This window comes from Orcinus orca, chromosome 12 (assembly GCF_937001465.1).
Source record: "Orcinus orca chromosome 12, mOrcOrc1.1, whole genome shotgun sequence".
NCBI lineage: Eukaryota > Metazoa > Chordata > Mammalia > Artiodactyla > Delphinidae > Orcinus > Orcinus orca.
In genome coordinates, this window is record NC_064570.1 from 7,295,542 (window position 1) to 7,321,573 (window position 26,032).

The 26,032-nt window shown below is 43.1% G+C and overlaps 2 protein-coding genes across 2 annotated transcripts in view; one reads left to right on the forward strand and one right to left on the reverse strand.

Annotated features, from left to right (window-relative positions):
- PLG (plasminogen) overlaps window positions 1–7,728 on the forward strand; it is a 45,422-nt gene extending 37,694 nt beyond the window's left edge. Inside the window, exons 16-19 of the mRNA XM_004278875.3 lie at window positions 175–315; window positions 2,147–2,253; window positions 5,702–5,847; window positions 6,499–7,728. Of these exons, the coding sequence (XP_004278923.1) occupies window positions 175–315; window positions 2,147–2,253; window positions 5,702–5,847; window positions 6,499–6,660 (556 nt within the window). The 3' untranslated portion in view covers window positions 6,661–7,728. The remainder of the gene's footprint in view (window positions 1–174; window positions 316–2,146; window positions 2,254–5,701; window positions 5,848–6,498) is intronic.
- Window positions 7,729–7,840: 112 nt separating this feature from the next.
- SLC22A3 (solute carrier family 22 member 3) overlaps window positions 7,841–26,032 on the reverse strand; it is an 88,678-nt gene continuing 70,486 nt past the window's right edge. The window contains exons 6-11 of the mRNA XM_004278876.3: window positions 24,970–25,067; window positions 24,636–24,850; window positions 17,249–17,357; window positions 16,390–16,502; window positions 13,056–13,155; window positions 7,841–9,077 (exon numbers count right to left, since the gene is read on the reverse strand). Of these exons, the coding sequence (XP_004278924.1) occupies window positions 9,017–9,077; window positions 13,056–13,155; window positions 16,390–16,502; window positions 17,249–17,357; window positions 24,636–24,850; window positions 24,970–25,067 (696 nt within the window). The 3' untranslated portion in view covers window positions 7,841–9,016. The remainder of the gene's footprint in view (window positions 9,078–13,055; window positions 13,156–16,389; window positions 16,503–17,248; window positions 17,358–24,635; window positions 24,851–24,969; window positions 25,068–26,032) is intronic.

A 26,032-nucleotide genomic window follows, 5' to 3' on the forward strand; every position in this document is an offset into this window, starting at 1 on the left:
CCGAGAACATTCCTTAACAGCCAGGTTCAGGTAAACCGTGAACTTGTTTCTTGCCACTCGGAGGTCTCTGACGGTAGGTAGCCCAGTGGGGAGAAGACGCAGTGCTGTGGCTCAGAAGGGCACCCGATGAAGGGCTGGCCCAGATTTTGTTCCTAACGTTGCTGTCTTCTCTAGCTACTCAGGGCCAGCATCATACAAGGTCGTCCTGGGCGCACACCGAGAGACCGCCGTTGAAGACAGTGTCCAGGAAATACAAGTGGCCAAGCTGTTCCCGGAGCCCACTCGGGCCGACATGGCCTTGCTCAAGCTGAGCAGGTACTGGCTCGCCCGTGACTCTCACCCTGTGAGCAGTGAGAACATTTGCTCATTGCTGGGTTTATGAGCCGGAACAGAGTTGTGTGTGGGCAGCCCCGTCTAGGACCCCAAAGGCACGAGGCATTGGGACAGGCATTGACCTTCAAGTGAGAAAACCTGGGCTCAGCCCCGCCTGCCTCTTACTAGCCGTGGTCATGACAAAGGCATCAGGACACAGTTTCCTCTTGCGGAAAAAGAGCGAGTTGAAACATGAGGTACAGGTTACCCCTCAAACTCTCTCACTTAATGTTCCCCAGTCAGCTAATATACATTCATAATCAGAGAATTATTCAATTATTCCAGGTTGACACTCTCTTTTCAATGTAATAATATATTTGGGGAAATCCAATGGGATTATGTATATTTCGAAGCACTTCATAAAAGGTGATGTAAACACACACTCACAATTCACAAGTGCAGATTCTCCTTCTTCCTATCTCTGGATTTGTGTTTCCTGTTGAAATGGGGTTTTATTAAGTCTGACAAAATGATAAATTTGTTAACGTCATTTAAAGTGAGCAGTATTTGGAAATAGGTCACAAGGGAGACAGCTAAATAAACAGACTGCTAGAATAGGCACATTTGGGACAGTCAGCAAGGCACGCAGAGCCCATCGGCCATGCATGATGGGCTCCAGATGACAGCGGGACGACGGTGACGGTGACGAGGATGTGGCCAGCCCAGGGGTCAAGAGTCTGAGTGGGGCTCGCTGGGTCTGGACAGAAAACACTTCACAAGGTTTCTGGGTCAGTAAACTGAGTGACTCCCTGGGGCACTTCTTCGCTTAGCCTAAAAAAGGAGCTGATTCGCTTTTCTCCATGGTCCCCTGGGGCCATCAGGAACGCTGTGATCCTTGAGCAAGTCATTTAGTGAACGTGGGTTCTGGGTTCCGTGGGTTCCGACAGACTGATACGCTTGGGCTTTCGGGTACCCACCCCCAGGCCCCCCAAACCCCAAGAGTCTCAGGCATTGGCGTTCCGCGAGGGGAACCGTGATGACTGTGGCCCCCACTCCACGTGAGACGCCAGTCTGTTCTGGTAGCTCTGACAGCGTGTGTCTGCTTCAAAGTTGAAGGCCATGATGGTTCTTAATCAGAATCAGGCATTTCTCATCTTCAATGGGTTTTCCTCCTGAACTTACTAAAATAGAATCAAGTCTAAAAATCCAAGTTCTAATATTTGATTCTCTGGAACTCTAACGTGAAAGTTTTTGGAAAACAACACTACTTTGCTTATGCAGGGTACTTACTTCTAATCCTCTTTGACTTGGTATCTTGCATTATATTGGATTCTTCCAGCCACGGTGTTGTAACATTCATGGGTGAGGAACCTGAGGACCCGAAGATAGAGCAGCTTCTGCTCCTAGTGGCACAAGGCCCTTGCTATTATTAAAGCCCTGTGATTGTATTTCAGCCGAATGGTCCACCTGCTGACTGAAGCCCTCTTAACTTCATCTAGAAGTGTGCACCTGGTATAAAATTCCCATAGTGCGAGAATAGACCTTAAATGTCATTGTCATCTCTGTTCCCACCTCTAGTTTCTTGTCCACAACTGGTGCCTTTAAAACAAAATGTTCTATTTTTTTTTTTTTTTTTTGACTCATAAGATACTACAGGCAAATGTGGGGATGAAAAGTTGTTTTCTACATTGCGCTGTGTCAGTGAAGCAAGGAAGAAATACCAGCTCAGAGCGTTCTGGGGCTCTGGGGCAGGTGGGATCTTGTGACCAACAGATGAATGGCAGAAGTCTCCCAGCAGGGCAGTCAAATGTAACTTTTGATGTTTTCCTTTCAGCCCTGCCATCATCACCGAAAAGGTAATCCCAGCTTGTCTGCCATCCCCGAATTATGTGGTCGCGGACCGGACAGTATGTTACATCACTGGCTGGGGAGAAACCCAAGGTAAGATAAATTCTGTGACTCACAAGATGAACTTGTTCTGACCTGCAACCTACATGGGAAAATGAGCATGTGTACCGATTTCTATCAGTGAGTGAGGTCCACTCCCTTCCTGACTTTGTCTGGACATCTGCCTCCGTCTCTATAATCAGTCATCAAGGGACATGGATGAGGGGAAGGGTAGTGTTTCCTTGAGACTCTGACCCCAAAAATCCAAGGTTAATATTGTGTCCCCAGGTAAGTAGGGTTTTGACACAAGCTACAAATTAAGGGTGTTAGATTGTCGTTCATGTGAATTAAGCGCACAGAGTTCCCAAACATGGTGCAAATCAACAACAAAAATTATAGTTAAACTAGTCTCCCCAAACACCCACTTGCCTGGCTCTGTGTGGAGACGTTGTTGGGAGTAGGGCAGACTGACAGCAGGGAAAAGAAAGAAAGGTCCCAATTCTAGGATGGTATTTGGTATTGGTTGACGGGGTGAGGATGAGAGAGGAAACGCTTCTGCAGGATCCTGGCTCAGCAGCTGGTACTATATTTTGGGAATCCCGTCTTCTCTTTGCAGTATGCCCTGCATTATATTATAATAAAAATTATTATTATATCCTTCAGACTCGGGCCTAGGAACATTATAAGAATGTCCTAGATCTCTGCCTCACTTTCTCAGAAGCATTGGTCGGAGCACCAGAGTGGGAGTCAGGAACCCTGGAAAGTAGTTCTGGTTCTGCCACCAGCTGGGCGAACGGGACAAGTCACCTTACCTCTTTGTACCATTTGGCATCTAAGCCCTCATCCATAAAATCCGTGTTTTCAAATTACGTTCTACATGTTAGCCTTGGTTTCCTCATCTGTGCCACCCTGTGAGGTCACTGTGAGGATTGAGATAGTGCATATGGAGAGCTCAGTGCTTTGGAGATGGTATTTCAGCAGCTCCTGTGCCTATGATACGACCACCACCGCCATCACCACCATCATCACCACCACCATCACCATGGACACCGTCATCGCCACCACCGTCCTCACCATCACCCTCACCATCTCAGGATCATCATCATCACCATCGCCGTCATGGTCGGCCCCCAACCCTCCCCGTCATCACCACTCTCACTGTCATCAATAAGTACCACGTAACCTGTGTGTAGCTGAGCCCTGATGGAACCCAGGCCTGCCAGACCCCCGCAAGCCCATTCACTGTTTCTTCTGTCTCACCCAGCACCCACACTTTTCTAACTATCACCCTGCACTGGGTTCCCCTGTCTCTCCAGGCCTCGTCTGAATGTCTAACTGGAGAAAATGATTCTCAATGTATTCATTGGATCAGGAGTCACAAAACATGAGTCAGGTCTGTTTACCAATTTTCTATGTGTCAGTAATGACATCAGATCAATCAGCCTCTCTGTGTGAGGTCAGAATTCTCCCCTTTAGTCTCCAGACTTTCCCTGACTTCCGTATTCCAAAGCAAGGTAAGGGTTGATGTCGAGGGGGTCATTCATGTCAGCCCCTCATCAGCAGTCGCTGGGTATTTTCGGGGACCTGCTTCGACGTCCCCACCACCCCATCAGGTCCCTAGGTCACCCTCAGCCTCAGGCCCTCAGAAACACCATCTCTCCTGTGGCCACACGATGGCAGCACCTCTGCACAGACCACGAAGGCGTCTGGTCAACTAGCAGTGGATTTGTCCCTAGCCTCAGGATGCCTGTCTTGCTCAGAAAGCAGATGTAAGAGCAGGACACTCAGTTAAATTAATTTTCAGCAAAAATTTTTGAGAAGGCCGCACCCTCTGCATATCCACCCAATTCAGAAAATGCATCCGCTACCCAATGCTTCTGTGGTCAGGACTTCCGTCCTCAGTGGCTCTGCCTGCCCAGGGCTGGGACTCGCCTCTTCTTTCCAGATGGTGGTTCTCTTAGGTGCTCCCGTCAACTCCAGTGTAAGTTTTCTGAACTCAAGACAATTTTCCGATTTTATTAAAAGTCTTTGGAGAAGCAGCAGTACCTTTCTTCTTGGCTGTTTCATGCTGGCAACGCAAAGATTTTGCAAAACTCATGAAAGCTGGGCTTGCAAAATTGGAAAACTGGATTATTTGTGAAAATGCTGAGACGTACCTGGGTGTGTCCATCTGGAAAACATCATCACTTCTTGTGATTGTGCACGGGTTCTATTTCCATTTGCCAAAGTAAGAAAAAGCAGTTTTTCTCACGAAGAAAGAAGTACAGTGAGGAAAACAAGCACATCAAAGAATCTTTACTGGCCCTAATCGGAAAAGAAATGTAAATTAGGAAATAAATTAAGACAATGTCCACCCATCACATTAGCAAGCATTTGAAAATTATTAGACCCCACACGCTCAGAAGGTTGTTGTGCGCTGCTTTTTTTCTAGTGACAGTTTACACTGTCACACCTGTTTAGAAAATATTTGGCAAAGATATTGGGAACCATAAATATGTCTATATAATCCCTCAGAACTTAGACTTAAGAAAATACTAAGGAATATGAATAACCTGTAGGAGCAAAGAAGTGACACGTTGAGAGCAGCTGTTGTAGCCAATGAACGTGGTGGTGAAGAATTTGGGCCATGATGTTGCAGACCCAAGTTCAAATCCCAGCTCCACCGTACTTGCTGGGTGATCCTGGGCAAACGACACACCCTTCCTAAGCCTCAGTTTCCTTAACTGTACAATAGGAACGACAAAAGTGCCTAGGTGATCGGACTGTTTTAAGGATTAAATGAGCTACACCACATAATGAGCTTGTGCCTGAAAAAGTCAATTGTCAGTAAATGACAGTTGTTCTTTTTTTTAAATATTGTGGTAAAATATACGTAACGTAAAATTTACTTTTTTAACTATTTTGAAGAGTACAAGTCTGTGGCATTTAGCACCTGCACAACGTTGTGCAACCGTCCCCACTATTTACAGAACACTTGCCTCACCCCAAAAGGAAATCCCGAACCCATTAATCAGTCACTCCCAACTAAAATATGAATTATACAGATTGTAGGTTTATGAAAGTCTTTATGATATAACTTTGTGTGGAAAAAATGTGCACTATAAGTAGCAAAAGAAGCATATAAAAATCCTAGAAGGGAATATATGAAAACAGTAGCACTACTATTTCTCAATCTCTCTTTATACATTAAAAGTAAATTTCTTTATAGTTTAAAAAAAAAAGAAACCAAAAAATAACAACACAAACCAACCTCAAAATCCCATAAAGAAGCCCAGGTTAATTAAGTCTAGGTCTTGGGAACATGAAATCTTATATAATGTTTATACTTTCAAGGGTCAAAAAGAAAAAAGAAAGATTTCTACTAGTACCAGGAACTGACTTCTTGTTTTATCCAACCTCACGATGAACATGAGATCTATCATTGCTGCTCTGTTGTTCTGGAAGCTTCCTTGCGGACACGTTTTCGATCCAGTCACCATGTGTTTCATCTTTTTAAACACAGGCACTTACGGTGCTGGCTTGCTCAAGGAAGCCCGGCTGCCTGTGATTGAAAACAAGGTGTGCAATCGCTATGAGTATCTGAATGGGAGAGTCAAACCCACCGAGCTGTGTGCGGGGCATCTGACTGGAGGTGCTGACAGCTGCCAGGTAACAAAAGACTAAAGAGATCAAAGTTCATCTTGTGTTGGCCTGTTTTGGCCCCTTAGACATTTCAGCCCCAAAGCAGCAAATTCGAGAAGGATTTGTCAGTCGAAGGCCACAGTCTAAATGTTGCCCAGAAACCTTTTAAGTGTGTCTCTGAAGGCTGATTCAGGTCATCTAGGGTGATTTCTTCGGCCTTGAGTTCCACACTGGTTGTAAGGGAATAGTTAAGCACCATCACGGCAACAGCCCCTACGCCTCTGGGAGGGGGATCTTGGGTGGGACTCGGGACGTGGCCTTTCTAGTAGGAAAGGGAGGTTGGTATAAGACAAAGACCCTCCCACACCTCCTTTAAGATTGTTCCTGGGGTTACCCTCCCTAAGAGAAACCCCAAGGCTTGAAGGGATGAATACAGTTTTCACAAGGGATTTCTTTTCCCCCCGGGAAACACTAAATGGTACGGTTTCGTTAAACGTACATTGCCTAGTACTGAAGCACAGCAGATGTTCCAATAATATGTTACTAAGTTCCTTTCTGGTTGGAAAGGGATGTTCAAATACTGGGAACAACTTACATTTGGGTAATAGAAGGATGACATCCCATACTAAAAGGATGGAAGCTTAATCCTCTCATGGTTTTTTCCCTTCTTCTGTGTAGGGTGACAGTGGAGGGCCTCTGGTTTGCTTTGAGAAGGACAAATACATTTTACAAGGAGTCACTTCATGGGGTCTTGGCTGTGCACGCCCCAATAAGCCTGGTGTGTACGTTCGTGTTTCTAAGTTTGTTACTTGGATTGAAGAAACAATGAGAAAGAATTAATTAGATGGGAGACAGAGTGAAGCATCAGCGGATCTGAAGCTGGAACCTGGGTAGGGAATTCAGCGTGCTCAAAACTAATTGACGGTAATCAAACTAAGTTTGACACTGTACTTAGCTACTAGCTACTGCCAACCGCAACATTTGTTTGTATTGCTGTGGATAACTTGTTCCTGTCCATGGACTGCTGGATTCTGTAATAATGAGGCAATACAGCTATGACATTTGTTGAAAATAAACTCTGTACTTCCTTTGACTTAATTTTTTGATTTTCACTGTTTTCATGCTCTTCATTCATCCTACCAATTGTAAATGGTGTAACTCTTACAGACCTGAGTGATTTTGTTCCCTCTCATAAGGAAGAGAGGAACGAGAAGCCTGTAAGATGAACATAGAAGCCCTAGTAAGTCACCTATATATTTACCTTGTCACACATCTTTAATGTCTTTATTTTTGGCACTGAGATGAATGTTTTCAAAGCTGCAGCATATATGGGGAATCATGAGAGCAAATTCTGTTCTTGGGAATGAAATCTGTTACTGACAACTTGACTCTAGCCCAGCACAGGAGACCCTGGGCAGACAGCTGTATTCTGAGAAGTAAACCGGGCAATGGAAGTGTCGTAACACAAGACCAGCTAAGAGTCTGAATGGTATTCTGGGTCACATATGAGTCTAGGAATGGTGCCAAGAGCCTGGAAAGGAGCAATGAACATATACTGAAGGTGGACTATTTAATTTCCATCAGTAATTGGCTGCCTGGATATGTAGTATACTTTGTCACACGGGAAGAGTGTTTTACAGTGACTCACGTTCAGAAAGAAGAGAAAGGATGCCAATTGATTTTTCTTGACAATTTACATTTTTTTATTGTTATCAGAACCCAAATGTCAACTCAAAATACAATTCCAAGGTGATAGTATCAAGAAGCAACAGTCATCTCACAGCAAAGAGAAAAATGCAAAAGAAACAAAAATGCAAGGGTGTATGAATAAAGGGTAAGTGCAGCATTACACCCTTAAAGAACTGTGTTTATTTCATTGAAAAATAAAGTATTCATATTCAATTCTGATGTGCTTTAAGGATTAAAAACTTATTTTACAATTAGCACGTACACCGTACATATCGTCACACGTTCACATAGAAACTTTCTTCCTCACTGGCAAGGTTTCCCTTTGGCTCCCATTTTACCTGTCCACCCAAAATAATTCATTAAACAATTCTGCATAAGATACATACTGAACCTGAAAATATAACAAATGTGACATAGAAAGCAGGACATCATAAAGACAGCATATTTGTATTTAAACTCCACATTTCAAAAAGTCTCAGTAACAAAAAAGAAAGATCCAATCCCTTATTAGTACCTGTAAAGTCATGTACAATATAAACTTCTGCTCATTCTTTTAAGCATGGATATAACTGACCTTTCTTTCAAACTAAAATGTAAGCTTCTTCCCAAGACAAGGCAAAAGTGTCAAGATTGAATGAGATTTGTCCATAGTTTTCACTCTTGACCATGGGCATCATCATAGAGCTGAACTCACACATATAAGATAAATATCCCTGTATGATTAAAATCTGAAGACCCATGAAGTCATAGTCCATGGGTTTCACCAGTAAAACACTGAATATGTGGCTCTAGGCGTCCACTAAAGGAGGACCGCAGTTATCCTGAATCATCTCAGGACCAATCTGATTTTACAAATAATAGAGCCAAATCCTTGAATTGTCCAGCAGATTTGTTCTTATTTCTGGAACAAGGCCTAAAAGTACCTGCAACCCTAGATGCTCCAGGAGCTTAAGGTGAGAAGAGAAAGCAAAGGCTCAGAGCCAGGTGGCCCGAGGTCCTTAGATTCAGTCTCCGCATTAACAAGATTCCCACATCTTCATCTTCCCTGGAATCATCAGAACCCTCAGTTCAGAGCCTTCATGTCTTGATCAGATTTGATGAACCCATTTCTGTACACTTGCCCCAGATCCTTGGTTTGCACATCTTGCATTCCTGATGGAACCGTCATTGAGAACTGGGTGGGGCTTCTCTTGTCTCTCTGTAACCCAGTGGGTCAGAGACACTGCCCCAGCGTGAGAAAAAACCTCAGGAGGAGCTGTGCACACAACGGGCTCTTGGCTAAACCGGTCACATATTACATGTTCCCAGAAACTTTGACAGCACAATGAGTCTTGATTCATCCGACATTGTATAAAAATACTCTGGATAGTCTGAATGTCTATGTAAAGTATTAAAAACACTTGGAGCTGCACAGCTGAAGTGGACACACACACGTCTCTGCAAGGCACGTCGGTTCCTTGGGGGGACCAGCCTGAATAGCTCTTCCCTTGCATCGTTGGCAGGGGGCTCAAAGGTGAGAGCTCAAAACTTGAGTTTTCTTTTTTCTGCCACATTTATAGGAATGTGGACTAACAAAACAAAGGAGAAAAGAGAAAGTCCTTATAAAAGATTACACAACTAGTGAGAAGGAAGTCTTTTTGTTATTACTCAATTTCATAGTTGGTTTTGATCGAATACACTCATGCGTAACTGCTCATAAAAACCCAACTCAAAGGGAACAAAATTAACTGTCTCCAAGTCATTTTTGGCCTGCCCTCAATCCCTAGGCAGGGGTTAATTAGCATTATAGCACATATAAATTCTTTATGAATTTCTACTCTGTAACAGATGGTTTGGAAATGAGCTGCTGATGTGAACAAAAGAAAGCAGAAATGAGAAAATGACTAAGTGCTGTTGTAGAAGGGAAAATGCTAACAGGTTTCCATAACTTGGGGCTAAGTAGTTTTTGTTCCTGAGTAAGTGATTATAGAATGCAATCAATGTGCTTAACTTGTAAAACCATAGATCAGACTTTTATTAGACGTTTTTTCAAGGGTAGGGACCAGGCATAATTAATTAATTTACCCAATTTTTTAATTATGAAAATTTACAAACAGAAAAAAATTCATGTAAGTTGAATTTTTGTTGGTTGAATTCTTCCTGTGTATGTACTGCTTGTATATTAATTTTCCCTGCACACCATTGAGATGGCCTTCTCACCTCCAAAACTCCATCTCTTCCAATTGTTTAATTCTATTTTTAATATGTTTGAATTGGCAAAAGAGTCTTGATCTCAAATCACTCCCTCTTCCTCCACTTTTTCCTGATGAGTTTGAAAATCTGACTTCTGACTGGTTTGGGGATCAAGAATGAGTCTACCACGCTCACTATAAATGAGCAGCAGCAAATGGAGTCGAGTCAAAAAGAAGAATGCAGTCCCTGTCACTGGAGGGTTGGCACAGAGGGCATTCACAAGAGAGGGCAGCAGATGTGCAGGAAAATAACTCTGCACCACTGAGTTAGACGTCTTAAAACTCCAATGACACATTCCCAGGCTTGTGCCACCAACAGTCAGCACTGAACTTCTTACTTTTGACCCTATAATCCCGGCCGGGATGCTCTCCTGCATACCCCAGCCCTGAACAGATCCTGCAGGGCACATCAGCCCATGAGAAGTTGCCCTTAAAGTTTGGATATCTTATTTGAAGATAATCCTATTTCCTTTCTCACCATTTCCCCCGCTTTATCTAACCTTAAATAGTCTTCTTTCCTTTGGTCTGTTAGCATGACTGCAATTGGGGTGACAGGGTTGGACACCACCCACCCTGATCTGGCCCCCATACGCTCATACAAACCAAATAATTGTCTGTGATGACACAGCTAGCAGCATGTTTATCCTTTCTGGATGATGCAAGTCTTTCCATGATGTAACACTCAAGAGGACAGTTTTGATACCTTTTATAAATTTCTTTTTTTAAAAAATATTTATTTATGGCTGCGTCGGGTCTTAGTTGCAGCACTCGGGATCTTTCATTGTGGCATGCGGGCTTCTCTCTAGCTGTGGCACGGGGGCTCAGTAGTTGTGGCGTGTGGGCTTAGTTTCCTTGTGGCACGTGAGATCTTAGTTCCCCAACCAGGGATTGAGCACGAGTCCCCTGCATCGGAAGGCAGATTCATAACTACTGGACCACCAGGGAAGTCCCTCCTTTTATAAATTTCTTAACTTAATTTTGGTTTATAAAATGGCAATGTCTTAAAGAGAATCTCCCACCACACCTCAGACTTCATGTAGCATTGTTTTACGGTAAAACATAGGTAGAGCTTTGGTTGAGGAATAAGCCATTACCTATCAGTTTACTTACAAACAAGCACAAGAATCTGACTGGGTTACTTCATGGGACGAATGTCCACCTGTGCTCTGATTGCCCAGTCCTGTTAGAAGTCAGCTGGTGGTTTGGTTTTGAGTACACTGATAAGCCTTTCTTAGGAAAGTTCTGAGATGATTCGTCAATCTTATTTTTCAAAATAGCATCAAGAAATAGGACTATGAAATCACTGTATAGGTTTTAAAGGTCTGGTTGAAATACTTCTGAGCGATGGTTGCCTATCTCTGGGGAGGGGGATGGGACCTCATTAAAAGAGGATATGAAGAGAGAAATTTCCAATACTACCAGGGGATTCTTGCTATTAAAATACTCATAATCAAGTAGGATACAGCATAAGATAATAAAACTACTCAAAACAATAGTCACACCTGTACACTGGACAATATCAATCCCAGTACTAGCATGTAGAAGTTGTGAAGTCTCTCTGAGCATAGATTTCCTAGTATACAAAAAAGTAAGGATAAGAACTTGTATTGCACACAATCACTTTGAGTAGTAAATGAAATGACATATATGAAACCATTGATCACGTATATAAGGACCTAAAAAATGTCGGTTTCTATTCTCTTCCCAGTCTGTCAAGTGAAGAATAAAACTGCCATGAGGTTACTAACATTTCAGTCTTGTCATAAATACTTTTGATACACTTTTTAAAAATTTAGAGATCCATACTCTTAATTTCTAGGTCACTGTTTAGAAGAAGATGGATTTTTATTTTTAAATTAGCTGTTAGGAGCTTCTCTGGTGGTGCAGTGGTTAAGAATTCGCCTGCCAATGCAGGGGACACAGGTTCGATCCCTGGTCCAGGAACTAAGATCCCACATGCCGTGGAGCAACTAAACCTGTGCACCACAACTACCGAGCCTGCGCTCTAGAGCCCGCGAGCCACAACTACTGAGCCTGCGTGCCCACAGCCTGTGCTCTGCAAAAAGAGAAGCCACCACAATGAGAACCCCACGCACCACAAGGAAAAGCAGCCCCGCTCACTACAACTAGAGAAAGCCCATGCCCAGCAATGAAGACCCAATGCAACCAAAAGTAAATTTAAAATAAATAAATAAAATTAGCTGTTAAATTATTTTTTTTTAATTCACAAATGAGGACTTCCCTGGCAGTTCAGTGGTTAAGACTCCACACCTCCAATTCAGGGGACACAGGTTCGATCCCTGGTCAGGGAGCTAAGATCCCACATGCCACGCGGTGCAGCCAGAAAATTTTAAAAATTTAAAAAAATAAAATTCACAAATGATACAAGACCATGAGTTGTAATTAAAAAAATAAAAAATCGAACAATTCAGAAGTCTATGGGGTATAAAAGTAATGTCCTCCCTTCCACATCCCCACTTCCCGAACGATTTCTATCCCCAGAGGGTATATTTTATCATTTTAGATCTTTTCCTATGCATTCTCATATTCATATTCTCTCTTCCTATCTTTTTATTATGGAAGATTTCAGAGGAGATTAGAATATGTGTACTGTGGATTTTTCTTGATATAACAAAAACATATTTCATATTCATATGTTGGTTGGATATTAACTTTCCCTGTACACCATTTAGACACCCTTTTCCCAAATTCAGTCTCTTTCTCACTGTCCTTCTCCTATCTTCTTTCTATGTATCACTTATCATTCATCTATCTATCTATCGATTGAGCTATCATTCTTCTATCCTCATCTGACTAGCATTTATTTTCCCATCTAGTTATAGAGAGGGATTACTCTTGGTTTTATTTTTTAATAAATACTATAACACATTGTTCTGTGACTTTTCACTTTGTAATCCACCTTGAAAATCCTCCATGTCTTTCCATATAGATATATCTCAATTATTTTATAGATATATTATCATTTTCACCATTGGTTGCCTATCGATGCACATTTAAATTATTTCTACTTTGTCCAATCATCAGTCTCTTTCCTTTAGATTCCTTCTGAGTTTTAACACCTTATTTGGAAATGTTTCCCTCTTCATAACCACATTTAAAAAATAAAACGTATTATTTTACAGATTTGCTTTACATTAACCTTTTAAATCTACTTTGAACTTTTTGCTTAAGATGTAAGATAGGGATTTAATATTATATTTTCCCCCCTGGATGTTCGATTTTCTTAGCACCGTCCTTTCCCAGTGGGTTTGAAATGCTGCTTTTAATTAGGATGTGCTGCATTTTGTACCGTACCTGCCAAGTTTTTCTACATCATCCACTGTTTCTGGCAGGGCAATGCCCTTGGTTTCAGGCAGAAGCATCACAAGAGCACCGCAGACAGATGCCAGGATACCTGTGGAACAGGAGAAAGGCGTTACGGTACCGGGAGCGCACAGCGCCCCCTCATGGCCCCCTGCTCAGTCTGGAAGCCGCTGTGCTCACTACCTGGGCTCATCCTGCCCCACAGCAGCCCTCTGGTCACCCTGCCCCGCGTTCCTCTGTCATGATTTCACAGGTTCTCAGCCCTCCTCAAACTCTAGACAGTTCCATCGCTCCTGTGCTCTTGGCATCCATCCATTCATTCACTCGTTTCACAATTTACTGAGGACCTACCAAGTGCCAAACACTCCGAGAAGCCCTCACCTCCTACTTCACAGGGAACATAGAAGCCACCAGTGAGGAGTCCCTCAGCCTCCTTTCACTGCACCCTGCCCCTCCCCTTCCTGCTTCCATCATGTGACACCCAAGACTTGTGCCCACATCTGCCCGAGAGCATCTCCTGGCGTCTTTGTGGGCTCCGTGCTGTAGTGATTCATCTTCTCCCTCCAGCACCTTTAACCCATCAGTGGTCGCCTTGAAACATATTCAAATCTCTCCTCTTTAAAGAGCCTTCTATCAACCTCACCATCCTCCCTTCTTCCGTTCTTTAGAACCGCAATTCTTGAAACACCATCCTCTCCTATTTTCTACACACCTTCATATCCCAGCGCTGTGCTGGTAAATGTCTAACAACCAGCTCTCCAGAAAATAAAGTCCTGATGTGCAGCAGCAGTTCCCTGTTTCCGTGGTGTAAATACGCCCATCGTGGATGCGAGCGATTCAAACCAGCAGTGTGACGTCGCGAGTGAGGCTCTGGGGAGATGGGCGGCAGCATCTCCACCATGGTCTACGGTGGACGCACCAGCCTCAGGGACAGATGCAGTAGAACTCAATGAATCAGGAACTGATGAGGTGTGCGTATTTATTACCTCTGTTTTTAATCTATTTTATATATTCCATTTTTAATGATGAATGTGTTTAAACTGGCTCAAAAATTCTTGAAAACTTGACAGTTGACCTTGGCGGACCAGAGTCACCTCCCACCTCCACCTGCCCTAATCCGGCTCTGCTCCATGTCCCCTCTGGCTTTGCTCCAGCCAGGTCGCCAGTTGCTGCCACCACCAGGTGCAGTGGCCCTGCTTCTCGTCTTTGCTGCCTGGCCTCGTGGCAGCTCTGGCGGCTGGTGACCTCACCCGCTGTCCCCTGGCTTCCCTGCCCCACGCTCCCGGTTTCCCTCCTGCCCCTCTTGCATCCCTTCTCATCCCCTGGCTGGTTCCTCTCCCTCTGCTTATGCTGGATGCTCTGTCGTTCCTCAGGGCTCCGTCCTGGGCCCCCTTCTTTCCTCTCACTCTGTCCTGTTCCCTGTAGACGGGGTTTCGGTCACTCCCATGGTTTCAGTGGTTATCTACATCCAGATGGCTTCCAAACATTCATCACAGGGCCACACTTTGCTCCCGACTCAGCTCATCAAACCTACTGGCCTCTCACCATTTCAACTTGGATTTCTTAGAGGCACCTCATGCTACAAACAGCCCCAACAGTATCCCTCCGCGTCCTCCTGCAGACAGGCACCTCTGACATTCACTAAACTAGGGCTGGCCCTGCCACCTACGGTGCTGCCAGCCCGGAGGCCGGCTGCCAGCTCCCTGGTCCCTCTGGCCCTCGTCCCTTCAATCACCCCCTTTTGCCAATTCAACCTCCAATATGTTTTTGTGGATCCTTCCACTCCTCAACATTCTCAGTGCCATCACCCTAGACCCAGTCCTTAGGAAATCTCTTACCTGATTACACCAACATTCTTTGAATCGTCTCACCAATAGCACTGTCCCCCTCTAACTCATAGGCATACCTGCCATCAGAGTCATGTCTCTAAAATGCAAACCTGACACTGTTAACCCCGGCTTGAAACTCTGCTCTTTGGATAAAGAGCAGACCCTTTGCACATCAGAGAAGACCCTCCATGGTCCGGCCCCAGCTCACCTCCCCAGCTTCATCTCTCTTCAGGCCCCAACTTACACACTGCACTCTGTCCTTTAACTTCCTCTTACTCTAGGCCTTCCCGCTGCCTAGAGCACCAGCCCACACCCCTCACGTGCATAATTCCTATTCAACCTCCACGAGGCCCCCTTGCTCCCTGACTCCACGGGGCTGGTGCTCCCTGCGATGTGCTCTCATGGTGCCCTTATTTATCACACTCCCCTGTGACTGTTTGGAAAGGCAGCCAGACTCTGCGAAGCAAGGGCCTGCCCTGCAGCACCAGCGCCCAGCTCCTCCAGCCGGGCTCACAGGCAAGCCCCGAATCTCGACGGCCTGGGCTGTCAGGCAGCTCTGTCCTGGTTGCACAGTGGCCTCTCTTTGCTTTTTCATGCTGGCCCAGAATCAATGCTGAGCTTGTTTATCAGATCCCGTGAAAGAGTTTGAAATGATCTTTTATGGAATCACTGGTGTCAGTTGATTAGAAGCTGACTTTATGGTCCCTAGCACAGCTGAAGGACTCCTGCATTCCTCCGGATGTATGCCCTCACGGATGCAATGTTTTCATTGGAGCTTAAACTGCGGAGCAATGGGTAAAAAACCTCTACCGGGAGTAAGGAAGTGGAGGTGGAGGAAAGGTAGGTGAGCAAGGGGCAGCCAGCATCCTCTCTTGCTGAGGAGGGTATGAGATCTGGGCAGAAACAGCACTGGAGATGCACTGGACTGAATTACCCTAAGGGCCCTCCCTATGCTATGGTTCTATCCCTTCATGAGTTTCATGAAGATTGAAGGTCGGAAGGAGGGTATGAACTTGAGGGGCATCAAAGAGGTTATGGTACGTGTCTACAAGGGCTTCTGTGTCTCTGATCTTTCGGCATGGCGTGCTTAGCATAAAGCACATGCAGATACAACACTGAGAGGCATGGAGCGCTTAACAATACAATTTGTTTAGGCTTGTTTTTAAACATACAGAAGGTCCTATTATTTGGTCCTATTTGGAAAATTACTGGTTATGTTCCACAATATTATAAAAAAGTTTCATAATATTTGATTTTAACTCAGAACCTCAACGAAGAAAGCTAAACTGAACACTTTTTTATAGCAGCCCTTAATGTAAAGTAAATTTAAATGGTTTAGGGTCCACATTTCATGGTGCTTCCTCAAAACGGAAACAGCTGTTATAAAAAGAGCAAATGGTTAAAATTGATATCCAGCCTGATGATCATTTTAGGTTCTACTAACGTGAAAATGTGGATGAGAGCATTTAAGAATAGGATATAAAGGGAGAACTTACCAAAGATGATGAGAGGTAGTTCTAGCCAAACGGCCGCTAAGCGGAAGAGCAGAAACGGGGCTATGATCCCCCCAAAGTCACATAAACCTGAACAGAGTGAAACTCCAAAGTTCCTGCAGAACAAAAAAATTGTTTTAAACAAAAAGTATTTAAATAAGTTCAAGATACGTAACATTTTCTGATATCTAAGTAACAGAGAAATTGTAACCATATTTCCCACTTCTCTAGCTTTTAACTTTGAAACTTTCTCCTCTCTCATACCCTAAGCGCATCATTTCCAACCTGCACCAGTTCACATCTGGCTAAAAGCTGAGTCACAGTGAGGCTAGTTGGGGGCGGGGGCGGGTCTACAGTATTGGTGGAAATCCATCTTCCATCAGCGGCTCACTACCCAGCCTGCTCTGTGGCGCTTATGTGTCTCCTTGGCACCCCAGATTGGCAGTAAGGTGTGCTCAGGAATATTCCCCCAAGAAAGGAGGCCAATCTGCACTAGCTATGCACATTGTTTCATCTTGTCCTTCAATAACCGGCTGTGGAGTGTGGTCAGAACAGAGGCTGTAGCCTTTACACAGAGCGCTGCTGATGAAAGAAGATGTAACCCGTGACGCAAGCACGCTACCCAGATTTTCTGATTTCGGGTCTAGTGCCTTTCCACAAACCCCCAACTGTGTATGAAGATATTGATGATAATAATGCAAAAAGAAGCTACAACTCAAAACTTAGCTTTTCCACGGGCTGAATCCAGCCCAGGCTAATAGGTCGCCAAGCTAAGAAAACTATTTCATAGTTTTTAAGTCAACTTCAAACATGCGGCTGCAGAATTACTTAGGAGAAACCACGATACGGATGTTGGAATTACCGTAATGTTGTTGGGTACAATTCTGAATTTACCAAATAAACAATTTCAAAGGCCATGGTTATGCCTAATCTTCCCAGGGTAGCAACAATGGTCCTCAACCAGGGTATTCCTGCAAAAACAGAAAATTTGGAAGGGTCTGCTTTCAATACAATTTTACAAAACAACAAAGGGCATTTGCTTAGTGTTCTCCCGGCCGTAAATCTGCTAATCTTAAGTGCAAATGATAGATACCTCCTAATATTGTAGCCCAAATTCAACAACAACAGCAACTGGGAGGACAGCTAGTATTTAGTGCACCAGCTGCCTTCCTGAGCAGGGTTGGATTACAGAAATACAAGTCAAGGCATTTGTTGAGAAGCCACTACCTTGAGAACAACGTTCCAAGCAGTGCTTTCCTAGAGGGCCTGAGCACACTGGCCTTCTGTCTGGAAGGTAGTCTTTGCCTGTGCCCTTGAAAACCATCACAGCAGTCTGACGCCCGTTTGTCCTCTTTCTGTTCATACCCCTTAGTGATGACACACAGAATCACTGTTCCCAACAGACCAGGAACAATCTGGACCTGAAACTGACTTTGGTTTCTAAAGCGCAGCACGGCTTCGAGAACTGAGATCTCCGGGAGGGGACATCTCTGCCGTGCGTCATCACCAGGGCGTATGTCTTTCCTTATTTCCCTCATCCCAGGTCTTTCTACTTTGCCTATGAAATCATCCAGAAGGAGCCAGATTCTTTAATACTGATTTGTTCATTCATTTAAAAATGAACTGTTTTAGGGCTGCTTTGGTTACATGAGGAAACACTCCTTTCCTCCATAGTAACTAGTGGGAAATGCCAAATGTTCTCTACTAAATATTTTCTTTCTTTTGTGCTTTAAGGGAAGAAGGCATAAACCATTTTTGCTCTAAAAAGTCAGTGCTCTAAATTTCTTAAAAGTTGTGCAGTTGATGCAATCCTTTTTTTTTAAATTGAAGTATAGTTGGTTTACAATGTTGTGTTAGTTTCTTCAGTTATACATATACATACATTCTTTTTCATATTCTTTTCCATTATGGTTTATCACAGGATGTTGAATGTAGTTCCCTGTGCTATATGGTAGGACCTTGTTGTTTATCCATCGTCTGTATAATAGTTTGCATCTGCTAACCCCCAAATCCCACTCCATCCCTCCCCCTCCAACACAAGTCTGTTCTCTATGTCTGTGAGTGTGTTTCTGTCTCGTAGATAAGTTTGTCTGTGTTGTATTTTAGATTATACATATAAGTGATATCATATGGTATTTGTCTTTCTCTGTCTAACTTACTTCACTTAGTAGGATAATCTCTAGGTCCATCCATGTTGCTGAAAATGGCATTACTTCATTCTTTTTTATGGCTGAGTAATATTCCATTGTGTGCATATACCACATCTTCTTTATCTATTCATCTGTTGATGGACATGGAGATTGTTTCCACATCTTGACTACTGTGAATAGTGCTGCTATGAACATAGGGGTGCATGTATCTTTTTGAACAAAAGTTTTGTCTGAATATATACCTAGGAGTGGGACTGCAGGATCATACGGCAACAGGAACCTCATACTGTTTTCCATAGTGGCTGCATCAACTTACATTCCCACCCATAGTGTAGGAGGCTTCCCTTTTCTCCACACCTCCTCCAGCAATTGTTATTTGTAGACGTTTTAATGATGGCCTTTCTGACGGGTGTGAGGCGGTATCTCGTTTTATGAATAGTTTTGATTTTATGCCATCCTTTCTTAGTAGACTTGGGTGAGGACATATGACCACGTGAACAGCAGCTTATCTACTCTCCAAAGCAAAGCCAAGGGCGTTCAGCATATGCCTGACTTCCATCTTTGAAAAGGAAACCTTCTCCCTTTATACTCATATTTATTTATGCTTGCTCAGCACTAAATGGTCCTCTTGTCTTTTAGAATTATCACGCTTTCCTGAATATATAATTTTTTTAGTAGAAAAGTAGGCATGAATGAGGAGGACGAGAGAAAGGATGAAGCTCAGTAGATTTACGTGTTTGTTTTTTTTTTGCTGCACCACACAGCATGCAAGATCTTAGTTCCCTAACCAGGGATCGAACCCGTGCCCCTTGCAGTGGAAACGAGGAGCCCTAACCACTGGACCGCCAGGGAATTCCCCTTCTGTGTGTTCTCTTTAGAGAATATTCAACCAATAAAAAAGCTAAAACTCATTAAATAAAACAGTTGCCTAGGAGGGCAAGCAAAGAAAAAGAGGGTTCCAGAATCCAGATCGCTGCTGGGAGGCTCCAGTTCGTTATATGTTGATTGCAAACTGGCCGAGGACGTCCTGGTGTCCTTCATGTTCTTCCCAGCTGAGGACACCTGCAGTACTCACATTAACGTCACACCAGGGACTGAACAACAGCAGAGTCGTGCTGATGCACTGGGCCCGCCATCTGCTCTGGCCCAGTTGTAAACAAGTGTTTCATTTAGCCTTTACTTTTTCATTAAGGCCAGGGAGGGGGACTAGGAAATGCATTCCACCCCCTCCTTCAGTGAGCAGGTGGTGCGGTGGCAGATGCTGGGGAACTTAAGTGGCAACTGGCGCTCAGATTCCCTGGGTCCCGGCCTGACCAGGCAACCTCTCGCTGCTCTCAGGCTGCTGAGAAGAACGCTGTTGGCTCCCGTGGAAAGAACTTGATTACCCAGGTTAGGTTCTTAAGCTATAGTTTTTTCTACTGAATCACGACAGCTCTACAAGTGAGTCCCACTGACAACTTCCGTGACAATTTAAGTTTATAACTGACTGCGGAAAAACACACACAAACAAAAACCAAGAAACCAAATTAAAACACACACACACACACACCCTCCCCCGCTCCATGAGAAATGTATGTGGTTAGCTCCATGAGTACAGATAAATAGCTAGTGAATTCAGTAAAACGTTAAGAAAATGCTGTCAGGTTTTCTCAAGGCCCTCAACTCTTTCTAAGAAGTAAAGGCCAGTATCTAACTGCACTGGGACAGAGATTTTGTTGAAATGTGTAACAAAAGAGAAGTCCCAAAGGCACTGCACTGCTCATTTTAACTAAAGGGTAAAATGAAAGCAATTCATAGGAGATGTAAGTTATGTATGACTATTACGTATGCACATACAAACTTCTGATTATCCCTGGAATATGCTAAGTTCACCCTGGAGTGGCAACAGACATCTTTCCGGTAGCAATGGCAGAAAACAACAAGTTAAGAATGAGGATTGAAACTGAAACTACCTCCCATGAACTCCTGAGAACACAGAGAAAGAAAGTCCCTCTGATGGGGATTTGGTCAAGCTGGTAGAGATTACTGAGAATAATACCTCAATTTTTGAAGAAAGGATGCAGGATTTTAAACAAACACAATTTTACATCTCCTCTGAATGCACCATCTGCTCTGAGTTCTGAAATAAAATGTAGTGAAAATTCCTAGTAAGTAAGATAAACAGACTTACTTTTTACTTAAAGAGAAAAGTCCAAGACAACTTTTTCATTTCAAAAAGACTTACCCAAACTGTCGAGTTTGCAGCCATCTTGAATAAAGTCAAATTAAAGATGGCAGGTGAGTATGGATTTAGAAAGCTCTTTATTTTTCAGGCTTTAATTAGAGTTAAAAAATTTGGGTCAGAAACAGTGAGTCTTAAATGAGGATACAGCCTGAAAGCCTTTCTTTTCCAGAAGTTCATTCTTCAGACCATGAGAAGTCATGCTTAGTGGATGGAAAGTTGGTTAAACCGTTTTCTCTGAGATAAGTTTAGAGCTGATTCCCCTAGAAGGCTACTCAGTATTCTCTTCAGGGGCAGTCATCCTGGTGATGATGTCAAGAAAGGCTGAGAGGAAAAGCCTTTCTAATGTTAATTCAACAGCCCAAGTAACCAAGTCCCGAAGTTCCCTTAAGTGGAAGTAAGGATGTCAACTCAAGCAAGAAACCTCTGCTAATATTTGGTATTCACACACAGCATTAGGGATTTTTTTTTCAGTGTTCTTTTTTTTTTTAACATCTTTATTGGGGTATAATTGCTTTACAATGGTGTGTTAGTTTCTGCTTTATAACAAAGTGAATCAGTTATACATATACATATGTTCCCATGTCTCTTCCCTCTTGCATCTCCCAGCATTAGGGATTTGAACTTATTCTTAGCAGTCAATTATGACCAGCGTGTGACTATAAAAGCGGCTGAATCTGCAGAATATACAAATAAAAATGTATCCAGAATAAGAGCAATTCATTTTCAATGTTGCTAAGAACTATTCTAAGGCTTAAATTGGGAAATTCTGTCCGCAAAATAAAACTGATCGGACCAAACAGAAAAATCTATTCTTTGCCTTGTATTTTCTAATATATGAGCGTGTTCTCTATAAAATAGCTTGATTCTCACCCCCTTAGTTACTTCAATATTGGTTTGGACATATGATCTTCAATAGTTTCTGGGATCATGCTGAATGCAACAGACATTAAAGTCATCCCAGTCAGTCTAAGGCCAGAGAAGATCTTCTGGGGAAAGTTACATAATGGAAAGATGGGCCACACTTCAGTCATTAATCTTTCTCTCCACTTTCCTAACTTCATATGCAGTGAATACGTAATTAATATTTGATTCCTGTTCCAGATGCAATGAGAACAGATGACGTTGTCTTAGGGAACTACATTTAAAAATTAAACCTAAAAAGAAAAAGTGCCAAAGTAAAACAGAAAGAACAGTGAAGTCTCCAGTGTTCCTGATCTGTCACCTTCTACTAAATTGTGCATAATTCCCGAGGACAGAAATTATGTCTGTCTTGTTCACTGCACTATCTCTATTCTTAGTTTACTGGCAGAAATTAATAGACACTAAATAGATGCGCATTGGCCAATATCTTCCCCAGCTCTTATAATGTGTTAACTCAATGTGGTAGGTTGCATAGTGTTCCCCAAAGTTCATGTCTACCCAGAACCTCAGAATGTGACCTTATTTCAAAATAGGGTCTTTGCAGATATAATGGTTAAGTTAAGGCACAGAGATGCAGAGAAGGTCATGTGAAGATGGAGGAGGAGATTGGAATGATGTCAAGGAATGCCGAGGATGGCTGGCAACCACCAGAAGCTAGGAAGAGGCAGGGAAGGATCCTCACCTAGAGCCTTCAGAGAGAGCATGGCCTGGCCCACACCTGGATTTCAGACTCCCAGGCTCCAGGTGTGTGAGAGAATGAATTTCTGTGTTGTGAGCCACCCAGTTTGTGGTACTTTGTTACAGTGGTGCTAGGAAACTAATACGCTCAAGAAAAATGAGATAAATGTAAACAGTCAGTTGTTTATCATCAACCATTCCAGTATGACAGGACTTCACATCTTTTTTCCACCCTTCTTTTCTGAAGATGGGCATTTCTGTAATTTTATTTAAATAGGGTCTATCTGATGTTTGGGGATTTCGTAAATGTATTTAATTAATAAACTCATCTGTAAATGTCTGATTGTTTCGACTTCCACAGTATTATCAGTTCTTCCCTGATCCGCAGAGGATTCGCAAAGGAAAAGGCAGCTTCTCTTGTGCTGACACAAAGAACTAACGGGGACTCCAGCTCTGCCAGCCACCTCCCACCCCACACCTCCTGAAATGCTGAAATAATAGATCTGCTCTAAAACACACGTTCCCTGGGAGTTTGAAAGGCTTCCTCTGTCCAGTGCCCGCTGTGTTCCGAGGCAGAGATAACCGGCTTTCCATTAACAGTGTATTTGGAGTCACTGACAACCTCTGTACCATACACCGGTCATCAAACGCCCCCCCCCCCCATTTAACTCTGAAACATCTCTGAAATCACTGTCTCCCATTCAGGCCCAACTGCCACGACCTTGATTCCTGCTCTCAGCCTCTCTCCTCCTCATTGCCATTGTCCAAACTGCAACCACTTGGAGGCCACCTGTCCTCCACCTGAAGCTCACAAGACCACGCCCAAGCTCTTGGCCATCTCCACTGGTGACAGATGATCCCTCAGCCTCCTTGCCAGGATATTCCTGTGATAACAAAGAACGTTTGGTTCCCGAACCATCAAAGGTGGTGCGTACTTCTGAGAACCATGCTTTCCTTTGTAAAATCACTCCTAGCCTTCCCCTCTGTCGGGCACATTTCTCTTCCTTCTTCCTACGTGCCTAGTTTTCACCTCTGGGAAGCTTCTCCTGACTAGCCCCATGGATTCATCACTTCTTGCACCTTTTTGTTCCTATTTCTAAATCTTGTAAATCATTCTATTAGTTCATTTATCACAGTTTGCTGTGAGAGCATTGAAGTGTCTATATTCCTCACTAGGTTGTCAACCTTCTGAAGTCAAGACGTGTTTTCCTTCCCTTTGCAACCTCAGTGTTTCACATGGGATTGGCCACGTGGAAGAAATGTGAAACAGGGTCAATGATATCACAAAATTAAGTTGGATAAAGGTGATCAAAAATAAACGACATTAATTCCACTCCTGGGTCTATATCCAAGAAAAAACCAAAAACACTAATTTGAAAGGATACATGTACCCCTATGTTCACAGCAGTGTTTTTACAATAGCCAAGAAGCAACCTAACTGTCCATCAAAAGATAAATGGATAAAGATGTGGTATATATATATATATGTGTGTATATACACACACACACACACACACACACACACACACACACACACACACACACACACACAATGGAAGACTACTCAGCCATAAAAAAGAATGAAATTTTGCCATTTGCAGCAACATGCATGGACTTGGAGGGCATTATGCTAAGTGAAATAAGTCATACAGAGAAAGACACATACTGTGTGATATCACTTACCTGTGGAATCTAAAAAATACAACAAACTAGTGAACGTAACAAAAAAGAGGCAGACTCACAGATACAGAGAACAAACTAGTGGGTTACCACTGGGGAGAGGAAGCGGGGAGGGGCAACATAGGGGTAGGGGATTAAGAGGTACAAACTATTAGGTATAAAATAATCTACAAGGATATATTGTACAACACGGGGAATACAGCCAGTGTTTTATAATAACTATAAATGGAGTATAACCTTTAAAAACTATGAATCACCATATTGTACACATGAAACTTATAGCATTGTACATCAACTATACTTCAATTAAAATTTTTTAAAAAGTAGACTACATCACTCCAAGCTAGATTTCTCACATCTATTTCATCCATAAATGAACTGAGAAATGGAGAAAACAGAAAAATCTATAGAACCAATCTTTTATACTCAAAGTAGTTAGGCTGGTTAGGCAGAAAACAGAGTGACATCACTAGAGCACGACTGGCACTACGATTTTGATGCTATGGTCCATTTTCTAAAGACAAGTTCTCCATTCTTGATTATTTTAAGATTTTTTTCAAGTTCTTGGCTGCCAAACAGACTTAGGGGACAATTACCTTCTGGTAAGAACGCGGTGACAAGACATGCCACTCCTGCCACTATATTGCTTGCCGCAAAGGGTAGGCGCCGACCAAAACGCTCAATGGTTAGTAAGATCAAGAGGGCTCCTGGCAGTTCCACAACTCCCGAGATGAAAAAGTCGATATAGAGGTTGCCTCCTGTAATTCCCAGGCGCATGACAAGTCCTTGATAAACCACAGCACTTGTGAACCTGGGGCAACATTGAAAGACAAGGGAGAACAAGTAAGAGATAACTTCAACCTGATCTGAAGGACGGGATGCATTGTAAATTTGACACAAGCTTTTGAATCCATTACAAGTCAAACTTACCAAGCAAACATAAGTATAAGTGTGCACTTCCTCATTTGGGGAGTTCTCACCAGATCTAAAAAGGATGGATTACTAACTTCCTCATCTGTAACAGTGATCTATATAAGATAGAAGCAGATTTCAGTAGCAATATACAGCAAGAGACATCTGCATATTATAGATTTGTCATTGACCAGATTCAAAGCTACCAGATGATCTTACTGAACAGACCAGGGTCTTTCGTTATTACATCTTAAAACCTGAGAATAAGAAGTTTGATTCTCTAGCCTTTGTAAGAGGTCAAATTCACAAAGATGTACTTGCTGCATTGAGAATCTATTCTTACGGTAATACCAGCAGTACTATATGCGCTGAGTAAACAAGGATGAAAGGTGTGTTCTAAAGTACAATACACTTGTGCATTTATTAAATTGGAGAAAATAAGCATAAGACTGGTGAGAGCAATTCCAAACAAGTTCCTTTATCCATTAAATCCTCAAACCTTAAGTTGCCAAATAAGCTAGAATAACGGTAAGTTCCCGAACAAGCGGGGCACCAAAGGTATCTTTTTGCTTCTGTCCATTTACTGGAATCCGGCATCTTTTTGATCCAGGAAAATTCAGCTCGTCTCTATTTGGCCATCCAAGAAGTTGGTCCTTTCTTTAATTCGATTAAACCAATATTGCTGTTTGCCTCCTATGTATAAGGCACTGTAAGGGAAACAAAGCTGGACATACCCACTGCTTCTAGTCCTGTGTGCCAAAGGGATCATAACTCAGTCCCCTTGAAGTGACCACTGTTTCACGTTTCCATGCACTTGCATATTCTGCTACTTCTGCTTGAAGAGTCCTTACACCTCCCCGGTCCTGATTTCCCTGCCACTGGGAGGTCTTGGGAACTGACGATCCCCAGTCTGTGCCTCTACTTACCAGACTTCTATCATAGCCCATACGCAACTGCATGCTTTTACGGGTCTACTTATTTTTCTCCCTGCATGAGCTCTGGAGGTCTTGGAGGGCACCAAGCAAAGTGCTTGGTGTTCAGCCAGTGTTTGGGTGATGACTGAATGTGGAGACAGGAAGTC